The sequence below is a fragment of the Eleutherodactylus coqui genome, chromosome 2 (assembly GCF_035609145.1).
Source record: "Eleutherodactylus coqui strain aEleCoq1 chromosome 2, aEleCoq1.hap1, whole genome shotgun sequence".
Lineage (NCBI taxonomy): Eukaryota > Metazoa > Chordata > Amphibia > Anura > Eleutherodactylidae > Eleutherodactylus > Eleutherodactylus coqui.
The window spans coordinates 344,511,541-344,522,266 of record NC_089838.1 but is presented as its reverse complement, the minus strand read 5'-3'; the positions used below and the strand labels follow the sequence as shown (position 1 = coordinate 344,522,266).

Here is a 10,726-nt window from a genome sequence, read left to right as displayed (position 1 = left end):
GAGGAGCGCGCGGGAAGCGAGGACGCAGAGGAGGAGCGCGCGGGAAGCGAGGACGCAGAGGAGGAGCGCGCGGGAAGCGAGGACGCAGAGGAGGAGCGCGCGGGAAGCGAGGACGCAGAGGAGGAGCGCGCGGGAAGCGAGGACGCAGAGGAGGAGCGCGCGGGAAGCGAGGACGCAGAGGAGGAGCGCGCGGGAAGCGAGGACGCAGAGGAGGAGCGCGCGGGAAGCGAGGACGCAGAGGAGGAGCGCGCGGGAAGCGAGGACGCAGAGGAGGAGCGCGCGGGAAGCGAGGACGCAGAGGAGGAGCGCGCGGGAAGCGAGGACGCAGAGGAGGAGCGCGCGGGAAGCGAGGACGCAGAGGAGGAGCGCGCGAGAAGCGAGGACGCAGAGGAGGAGCGCGCGGGAAGCGAGGACGCAGAGGAGGAGCGCGCGGGAAGCGAGGACGCAGAGGAGGAGCGCGCGGGAAGCGAGGACGCAGAGGAGGAGCGCGCGGGAAGCGAGGACGCAGAGGAGGAGCGCGCGGGAAGCGAGGACGCAGAGGAGGAGCGCGCGGGAAGCGAGGACGCAGAGGAGGAGCGCGCGGGAAGCGAGGACGCAGAGGAGGAGCGCGCGGGAAGCGAGGACGCAGAGGAGGAGCGCGCGGGAGCGTAGCGCCTTGATCTAACAGCGCCTGGATCGGGAGCGGAGTCTTTTTTCACCCTGCTAGAAGGAAGCGGAGCCAGGGCAGTCACCGCGGAAGCTGGACACAGTAGCTGGCACAACTGTGAGTCAGATGTAACAGTCAGTGAGGCCCGAAGAGCTGGCACCATTCCCTCCATTCCTCTACAAATAACCTCTTACTATCGCAAGCATCTAACTTAGTTTGGCAGCCTTATTCCTCAGGGGGAGCGAGCCGAGAAGTCGCTGGATGTCCTTCAATGAGCACAAAGTTATTGCCGTTCCTATTGCTGACTGAAGCGTAAAGGGTGAACACGGTCATTACTCTGTAAGCGGTCAGTAAGCGGTGTGCCTTCGGTTTTACTGCAACCTATTTGGTTTTGTCTCTTCGTTCAGAGGCACTGGCGTCACAGACAGAACAGAACTACTAATAGCTACTGCCCAAATTATACTGCAATCCACCTGCTGCATGAGCCACCATTACAGGCAGAGCGGCCACCACCGTGACACGGTGAGAATTGGAGCCAGCACTCGGGCCACCCTTCTGTCAACTTGCGGCGGTCCCCGTGAAGCACCACACGCATGGCGCCGGCAGTCCCCGTGTAAGGTAGGACATACATTTGTATTACTTATGTGATATTACACAGGGCGCAGATGTGATAATGCAGACAACCCCCCCGGTGTGATATCGGCCCTGTTACACTGTGGCGCTACGGCAATATGGCTGTTGGTATCACCGTGTTGTCACCAGCGGTCACTTAGTCTGAACATGAATCTGCCCAATCATGCAGATCCACCACCGCAGGGACTCATGGCAGCTATATTGGCCACCCAGATTTCCCAGAATACCATTGGCCCAGGAATCTGCAGTACAACATCCAGCGGCGCCATTGTGGTCCCCTCTGCAGCAGATCTACATGGCGGGAGGGCTCATCATCACCTACACAGGCTGCATTCACCAGCCCCGAGAGCAGCAGCTCATTAACCCCTCACACCCCGGTCACCAAGCAGCTCTTTCTTATCAAATAATTTAATATAAAAAAAATGCAAGAAAATTCCGGAATTTCCACGTGGAATATACAGATATATACAGGTAGTGTACAGAGTATTCACAGTGCTATACGGGGTGCACGGCTGGATGTATTGCTCTATATACCAGCTCCACAGACAGCACACAAGGCACGAGGAAAATGTCCCCATCAATGGCGGACCACCAGGCCCAGAACAGCAGCTCTGGATGGCTTTAGGTCACGGGGTCAGCTGGGAGTCAATAAGGCTGCAGTGTAACAGTCCTGAGTCTGGGGAGGCTCCAGGGTCTCAGCCAAGTTTTTAGGACCATCTGTTGGCACAGGGTTGTAGAGGAATGGCCACAGACACAAGGGTAGTCCCTGCTGGCATGTGGTAGTCTCCAGGGTCAGACAAGGCACGAGGAATGGTCACTGGCACGAGGGTAGTCCTGCCGGCATGTGGTAGTCTCCGGGGAAAGACAAGGCACGAGGAATGGTCACTGGCACGAGGGTAGTCCTGCTGGCATGGGGTCGTCTCCGAGGTCAGACAAGGCACGAGGAATGGTCACTGGCACGAGGGTAGTCCTGCTAGCATGTGGTAGTCTCCAGGGTCAGACAAGGCACGCGGAATGGTCACTGGCACGAGGGTAGTCCTGCTGGCATGGGGTCGTCTTTGGAGTCAGACGAGGCACAAGGGTAGTCCTGCTGGCATGGGGGTCAGACAAGGCACGGGGAACAGTCACTGGGGTGAGCATAGTACTGGCGGCGTGGGATCATCTCTGGGGTCAGACAAGGCATGGGGAACAGTCACTTCTAGGCACGGCCCCCAGTCTTGTGGGCGGAGCCCGGACTACATTTGGCACCTCCGGGGTCGGTTGTTGACAGGAGGTTGTCCAGAGTATAAGCTACTTCACTCTAGCAGTCGGTTCCGTGACCACCCATCGCAGAGTTATGGCACAACATCCAAGGATCGGCAGGTGACCTTTAGTAGAACGGCGCGAAGCCTCCGGAGACCTTCTCAGCCGGGACAATCTGCTGAAGACTTGAGAGGATCTTCTTCTGATGGCCGGCCAGGGTGACCCCGATCCGCAGCAGATCTCTACAGGAGAAACAAGTCACATGTCATAATCTGCCCCCTTCAGGCCTGGACTACACAGCGCCCTCTACAGTCTACCCCTCCAGGGAACCACTAGCCCCCGACCCGCTACCATCACGTACTCTGTGGTTATTTGTCGCACTCTGCTGAAGGTGGTGAATCCGGCGGTCCTGAATCCTTCTTCGTATCGCCCCATTTTGATGGCGTGGAGCCACTCGCCCACTGAGGAGAAGGAGGAGTAGTGGGGCGTGCGCTGGTCGAGAAGTGGCTGCGAGCTGCTGCCGAGAGAGACGGACGCTGATGACATCGCACAGTACAATCGCCCCATTATCTCCTCTACGCCCAGAAACTTCCTCTGCTTCCTGCTAACCCCGGAACGCTGACCCCCAGCGTGACCTTCGGTGCTATTAACCCCTGCCTGCTTGGCATCTTGGCTCCTTGATCAGGCGGCCCTTTTCTATTTCTGTTTTTCCTCCTCACTTTCAAAAAACCCCTAACTGGCTCCACCCGCCGCGGCCGCAGGCTCGTCGCCGTCAGTTGTATTTCTCAGCGGTTCTATTTACTGGACCGTAAAACGGACCGCAAAATGGAACCCCGCTAAGGAAAAATCCCTGCAATTCGGCCATCTTGGAAGGGGGCGGCGGGGGGGGGGGGGGGTGTTGCTTCTACAGCGTACACACTTATCCTGCGGCTCGGCATGAGGACGAGGACCCGGTTTATAGTATTTACCGAGTTTATAGTATTTTTTTAGCGGTAATTGAAAAACAAACAATCTAAATCTTTTAACGGAATCTTAAAGTTCTGCGGCCATAACGGTTCAGCGTCCCGTCGGCGCGGCTGTGAGGGGACGTGTTATCAGGGGACGTCCTGTAGTTTCTATCGATGCCCTCTCGGAGTTAATATGACTTTTTGGTCCCTTTTTATTAACCCTTTTCTTGGCGATTTACAATTCCAGCAGGCTTCTCTTTTCCTGTCAGTGCTCACGGCGTGGAATAGTGTCACCGCGATAAAGCTGAGTTTTACGGATGCGGCCATTTCAAATGTTTGGTTTTTTTTTAATGATTAAAACCCTTTTCCCGCATTTCACTTTTATTTCCTTCTAATAATTAATAAAAACTTTTTAAAACTCAACAGTCCCACGGGGGACTTGAACTTGTGATGGCCTGATCACTCAGAGTAAAATGCATTACCATAGTATTGCAGTGAACAGAGTCCTGACAGGCAGTCAGTCATGGCAAATGAAAGGCATTGTGGGGGAGGGGTGCTCAGGACTCCCAAACACCAATCAGGGCATTTAAATGCCACTGCGTCAGTACTAAGAGTGGCATTCAGAGGCTTGAAAGATGATTGAGGCTGCTGCAGGTGGGCGTCCGCTGTCAGACGGCCGACACCCGCTGCGTACCGAGCAGGACTGACTCCCAATCCTGCTGTACACAAACCCCACAGAACATGTCCTGGGGTGTAAGGGGTCAGACTGCTGGGACCCCCACGATTCCCAAGGATCTCTGCATAAATGGATCCACGGTTGAGGAACCACCCCCTTGCTGAGCTCAGTAGTCCGCCTCTTACCCCGGCTGCTCCCGTGTTGTGATCTTCAGGCTGGCTGGGTTGCGGATGAGTTTGTCCAGAGCACTTACAATCTCGGTAAAGCGAGGACGGGACGCTCGGTCTCGCTGCCAGCAGTCCAGCATCAGCTGGTGAAGAGCGGATGGACAATCGGGAGGGGCGGGCAGCCGGTAGTCCTGCTCTATGGCGTTTATGACCTGAGGGAATGGGACCACATTAGTCTCCAAGACCGAACCTTCACCCCTCCCCCACTTCCCCCAGCTCCTGGACTCACGTCTTGGTTGGACATGTCCCAGTACGGACGCTCTCCGAATGACATCACCTCCCACATGACTATACCGTAGCCCCAGACGTCACTGGATGAGGTAAACTTGCGGAAGGCGATGGCTTCTGGTGCCGTCCACCGGATCGGTATCTTACCACCCTATGAAAAGAGAACAGAGCAGAGTGAGGTGTGCAGAAAGCACAAACATGTCCCAACCAGTGAGTCCACGAGGCTCTACCACCCGCCATGGGATTACCACACAGCTAAAGGCAGATGAAGATGGCTGCCGCCGGACCATCATGACGACACCGCATGTCCCAACTACAAGGTCGCCATGAAAGCTCCAGTCAATCTGGGCGAGATCCCAGGGCTGATACATTGATTTGGCATCACCTCCCACTCGTCCCAGGCATCCCCGGCGCTCCTCACCAGGCAGGACGTGTACGTCGGGTCAGTGGATCCCTCTTGTAAGAACCGCGACAATCCAAAATCTGACACTTTGCAAACCAAGTTACTGTTCACCAGAATGTTTCGTGCCGCCAGATCCCGGTGAACATAGTTCATTTCCGCCAGGTAGCGCATACCAGAGGCGATTCCACGGAGCATCCCGACCAGCTGGATTGGAGTGAACTGGCCGTCATTTTGCTGTAAACACAAAAACAAACGCTCATGATTATCCTTCAAAAGAGCCCACAACCCCTCCCGCTGGAGAGACTCCCAGAGAGACCCTCGCACCCTCCGGGCGCCCTTGAAGACCACCCTCTGATCCTCTGTAAAAGAGCATTACTGTCACCCATGGCGCATTGTCAGACATTCGAGACTCCACAACACCCAATGACCCCCAACAGACTCCGGTGTAAGAATTCTACTGTCTTCAGAAACTCTCCAGTCATCTCTACTGGATTCTCCACACCAGGAGCCGACTCACCCTGAGAAAGGAGTCCAGGGCGCCGTTCTCCATGTACTCTGTGATGATCATGACCGGAGAATTGTTGGTGATGACCCCTTCCAGGTGGATGATGTTGGGATGGTGGAATTGTCCCATGATGCTGGCCTCGCTCAGAAATTCCCGGCGCTGGCGCTCAGTGTAACCGCCCTTCAGAGTTTTGATAGCCACATAATTTTCCTTCTTTCCTGGGACTTTAAGACGCCCCCGACAGACCTCTCCAAACTCCCCTGTAAGAGATTCTCAGTCAGCGTGGAGATAAACAGTCATCAGTCTGTCCAGGAGGTGGTCTGCTCCACCAGTCCGTGGCAATCACTAGAGACTCTACATCACACCAGAAAGTCTCGTCCAGCCTCCCCCTCGCCGATGGCCATCGCCCCGTCCAGCCTCCCCCTCGCCGATGGCCATCGCCCCGTCCAGCCTCCCCCTCGCCGATGGCCATCGCCCCGTCCAGCCTCCCCCTCGCCGATGGCCATCGCCCCGTCCAGCCTCCCCCTCGCCGATGGCCATCGCCCCGTCCAGCCTCCCCCTCGCCGATGGCCATCGCCCCGTCCAGCCTCCCCCTCGCCGATGGCCATCGCCCCGTCCAGCCTCCCCCTCGCCGATGGCCATCGCCCCGTCCAGCCTCCCCCTCGCCGATGGCCATCGCCCCGTCCAGCCTCCCCCTCGCCGATGGCCATCGCCCCGTCCAGCCTCCCCCTCCCCGATGGCCATCGCCCCGTCCAGCCTCCCCCTCCCCGATGGCCATCGCCCCGTCCAGCCTCCCCCTCCCCGATGGCCATCGCCCCGTCCAGCCTCCCCCTCCCCGATGGCCATCGCCCCGTCCAGCCTCCCCCTCCCCGATGGCCATCGCCCCGTCCAGCCTCCCCCTCCCCGATGGCCATCGCCCCGTCCAGCCTCCCCCTCCCCGATGGCCATCGCCCCGTCCAGCCTCCCCCTCCCCGATGGCCATCGCCCCGTCCAGCCTCCCCCTCCCCGATGGCCATCGCCCCGTCCAGCCTCCCCCTCCCCGATGGCCATCGCCCCGTCCAGCCTCCCCCTCCCCGATGGCCATCGCCCCGTCCAGCCTCCCCCTCCCCGATGGCCATCGCCCCGTCCAGCCTCCCCCTCCCCGATGGCCATCGCCCCGTCCAGCCTCCCCCTCCCCGATGGCCATCGCCCCGTCCAGCCTCCCCCTCCCCGATGGCCATCGCCCCGTCCAGCCTCCCCCTCCCCGATGGCCATCGCCCCGTCCAGCCTCCCCCTCCCCGATGGCCATCGCCCCGTCCAGCCTCCCCCTCCCCGATGGCCATCGCCCCGTCCAGCCTCCCCCTCCCCGATGGCCATCGCCCCGTCCAGCCTCCCCCTCCCCGATGGCCATCGCCCCGTCCAGCCTCCCCCTCCCCGATGGCCATCGCCCCGTCCAGCCTCCCCCTCGCCGATGGCCATCGCCCCGTCCAGCCTCCCCCTCGCCGATGGCCATCGCCCCGTCCAGCCTCCCCCTCGCCGATGGCCATCGCCCCGTCCAGCCTCCCCCTCGCCGATGGCCATCGCCCCGTCCAGCCTCCCCCTCGCCGATGGCCATCGCCCCGTCCAGCCTCCCCCTCGCCGATGGCCATCGCCTCGTCCAGCCTCCCCTCGCCGATGGCCATCGCCTCGTCCAGCATCCCCTCGCCTAACCAGTACCCATCGCCTCTTCCAGCCTCCCCTCGCCGATGGCCATCGCCTCGTCCAGCCTCCCCTCGCCGATGGCCATCGCCTTGTCCAGCATCCCCTCGCCTAACCAGTGCCCATCGCCTCTTCCAGCCTCCCCTCACCGATGCCCATCGCCTCTTCCAGCCTCCCTTCGCCTCCCCGGTGTCTATCGCCCCGTCCAGCCCCCCCTTTTACTCACCGGCTCCTATCACCTCCTCAATCTTCACATAGGAAGCATCAATCTCTTTAGCAAATTCTCTCACAGCCTCGTTGGGGTCTTCGTAGGTGAAGGGGTCAATGTACAACTTGGTGTCTGAAACAGAAGACGATTAATAAAGACGAGACTCGGAGAGCATATTGTTCGGCCATAGAACTCCTTGGAGACGCTCTAAGTAAGGGGTCTGAGCTCCACAAGAACCATGCACAGGTCAACAACATGTATGTAACATGACACTTACTGTGTCCAATGAGGTACTGGCCCGGCTTGTCCGAATACTCCGGCTCCTTGTTACTCCCATGCTTCCTGTATAGACAAGGGTCAAGGACGTCAAAGGGGGCCAGAAACACCAGTAACGGGGGCTGCGACAACCTCCCAGCCCGTGTGGGATCGGGTGGTGTTCCTAGGCCACTTACCTCACACATAGCACTGCAATGACCACCACGATGAGGATCAGAAGAGTCCCCACCCCGACGGTCCCAGCAATGAGCTCCACTTGCGGCTGGGCCTTCTCTGGGTCTGGAAGAAGAAATGCCCCTATAAATCCACAGAAAGTTACCGGGGTCTGATGTCATCTTCAGTAGTTTGTGCCAACTTACCCAACTCCAGAGTCTGGAACACGCTTTCGCCACTAAATGCCCCATATCCAGCTTCCGACCTGGCCCGCACCTGCACCGCGTACATAGTCCTTGCTCGCAGCTCGGACAGCGTGGTCTCATTCGCGGGGGTCTTCAGGTACATAATGCGCGGATCTTCTTGATCCTGTGGAGAGAACGCCATCTACTGAAGCTCCAGGTCTCCTCCCCCTGTAATGTGGGGGTGCCCCCCCCCCAACCTGGAGGAGCCCCTGCATCCCACCTTACCTTCTCATAGTACTTGACTTCATAATCCAGAACGGTCCCCCGGCTTGGAGATGGTGGGGGGCCCGGAGTTTTCCACTTCAAGGACAAGGAGGATGTGGAAGCGGCCAACTGCTGTATACCAGTCACTGCGTTAGGAACTGCAGGACAAAGGCGTTACAGGGTTAATGCCCCCACAGAGGGGACCACAGACAGACAGTATTAGGGATCACTCACGGTCTCGGTCAATGGTGACATTCAGCTCCTCGCCCATCACCGCGGCACCGTTCGTTTCAGATACGCCATTTAATGCCAGGACCCGGAAGTTGTAAATGACTTGTGGGCGGAGTCCAGACACGCTCAGTTTCCGTTCCTTTAGCTTTTCAGGCCTCTGTACGAAGGAGAGGCGGGTACAAGGGATCCAGCCTCCCCCGGCGGCGTACTCCGAGCACCGCACCTCGTAGTACAGGTCCGAGCGCCCGCCAGAGTCCAGAGGCTCGCTCCAGTCCAGGTCAACGGTGGAGCCATTCAGGCTGGAGACAATGCTACGAGGGGAGGACGGAGGCTCTGCGGGAGAGGAGGACAGCGTCAGCAGATCCCCAGGGCAGCCACAGGGGGTGCTGTGCACTGGTATGGAGAGAAGGGGGTACTCACTGGTGCAGGGGGCAGTCACTGGGTCCCCGGTGGCACGGTAATACCCCACTTTACAGTTACACACAGTTGCGCCGGCGCTGGTGGACAGGCTGCTCGGTGGACATATCTGGCATGGCAACTCTCCGACCTTCGGCTTAAAAGATCCGGGCGGGCATGCTACAAAGAGGGAAATGCAATGGAGTGTAAGCTCTTTAGTCAAACACGCAACGCCGGCTGACAGATTACATTACTGGTGAACAAGGAGTTAAAGGGTCTTTGTTTTTCAGTAACAGCGCCACTCCTGTCCATGAATGGTATTGCAACTCATTGCTCACTTAAAAAGGGCAACCTGCAATGCCAGGCACGGCCCTCAGAGGAAGGGGGAGCCGCTTCTGGGAAAACTCCTGGACAATCCCTTTAACCCCTTAGTGACGCCGCTAGGTCGGTCCTGAGGACACACTTATTTATGGGGAATTTTCATCTCCACTTTCCAGAAGCCGTAAGGTATTCGCGGTCCCCGCGGCCGGAGGAGGGTGGCGTTTTGCGCGGCGAGCTGGAGGCGTTATTGTCGTCATATTTGGGTGCAGAGAATGTTTTGTACAACTTCTATCAAATCTTTTGTTGGAGGGAAGAAAAACGCATCAGATCTGCGGTAGGGCTTCACAGCGCCAATCACAGGGCACGTTTACCTGCGGGCCGCGGCGAGGACCACGACATAGAGATCTGCGGTAGGGCTTTACAGCGCCAATCACAGGGCACGTTTACCTGCGGGCCGCGGCGAGGACCACGACAGAGATCTGCCGTAGGGCTTTACAGCGCCAATCACAGGGCACGTTTACCTGCGGGCCGCGGCGAGGACCACGACATAGAGATCTGCGGTAGGGCTTTACAGCGCCAATCACAGGGCACGTTTACCTGCGGGCCGCGGCGAGGACCACGACATAGAGATCTGCCGTAGGGCTTTACAGCGCCAATCACAGGGCACGTTTACCTGCGGGCCGCGGCGAGGACCACGACATAGAGATCTGCCGTAGGGCTTTACAGCGCCAATCACAGGGCACGTTTACCTGCGGGCCGCGGCGAGGACCACGACATAGAGATCTGGGGCTTCTGCACAATAACATCACCGTTTGGTTTCATTGCCGCCTTCAAGCTCCCAGACGTTTGCACTTCTCCGCGGACGGCGCTCGGGGGGGGGGGGGGGGGGGGTATTTTGCGCGATGGTCCGTAGTTTTATTGGTACCGTTTTGGGAGCGTCCGGCTTTTTTTTAGATAGCAAAATAAACAGCCCATTCAATTTATTGTGCGGGTCGTGGGGGGGGGGGGGGGGGGGGGGATCCGCGCAAAAGAGGTTTATTTCATAATCTAACTAGACTTTCCTTACATTTTCAGGTCCCTTCAGGGTCTTCAAGCTGTGATGCTGTAATCATTCTGATAATACACTGCAGTACTTCTATCACAATCAGAGGCCGTGGCAACCAATCAGCAGTGCGGAGGGCCGAAGACGTCAGAGGGAGCGCCCTCCTCTGAACACTTGCGGTGACCAACACTGGTCGTGGCTTATAGGGGGTTAACAGCAGGCGGACAGCGGTCCGTCTCGGCGGCTCTGCTGCACCCGCCCGGCGCGGGCTCCATCCATAGGAGGCAAGTTTAGTCTGTTGGCGCAAATGCCTTCCCAGACAAGATGTAAATTTGCATCCTGGGACAGGAAAGCGTTAATGAGGATTCTGCCTGCCCGACGGACGGGATGGCAGCGGGGGAAGGGTTAATGGCGGTGGTCTCAGGTCAGGTACGGTTTCCTGCCCACAAATACCTGACATTCCAGA

General features: G+C 58.5%; 1 protein-coding gene across 4 annotated transcripts in view; it reads right to left on the bottom strand.

Annotated features, from left to right (window-relative positions):
- Positions 1–1,669: 1,669 nt before the first annotated feature.
- Positions 1,670–10,726, bottom strand: part of EPHB4 (EPH receptor B4) — a 36,121-nt gene continuing 27,064 nt past the window's right edge. For 2 of the 4 annotated variants that reach the window (XM_066593945.1, XM_066593944.1), the window contains exons 5-17: positions 8,922–9,077; positions 8,505–8,834; positions 8,292–8,428; positions 8,028–8,190; positions 7,845–7,947; positions 7,670–7,734; positions 7,411–7,524; positions 5,520–5,767; positions 5,021–5,236; positions 4,601–4,750; positions 4,330–4,523; positions 2,883–3,038; positions 1,670–2,763 (exon numbers count right to left, since the gene is read on the bottom strand). In XM_066593945.1, coding sequence (XP_066450042.1) covers positions 2,649–2,763; positions 2,883–3,038; positions 4,330–4,523; positions 4,601–4,750; positions 5,021–5,236; positions 5,520–5,767; positions 7,411–7,524; positions 7,670–7,734; positions 7,845–7,947; positions 8,028–8,190; positions 8,292–8,428; positions 8,505–8,834; positions 8,922–9,077 — 2,147 coding nt within the window. In that variant the 3' untranslated portion in view covers positions 1,670–2,648. The remainder of the gene's footprint in view (positions 2,764–2,882; positions 3,039–4,329; positions 4,524–4,600; positions 4,751–5,020; positions 5,237–5,519; positions 5,768–7,410; positions 7,525–7,669; positions 7,735–7,844; positions 7,948–8,027; positions 8,191–8,291; positions 8,429–8,504; positions 8,835–8,921; positions 9,078–10,726) is intronic. The other 2 variants (XM_066593942.1, XM_066593943.1) reach the window with 2 other exon arrangements.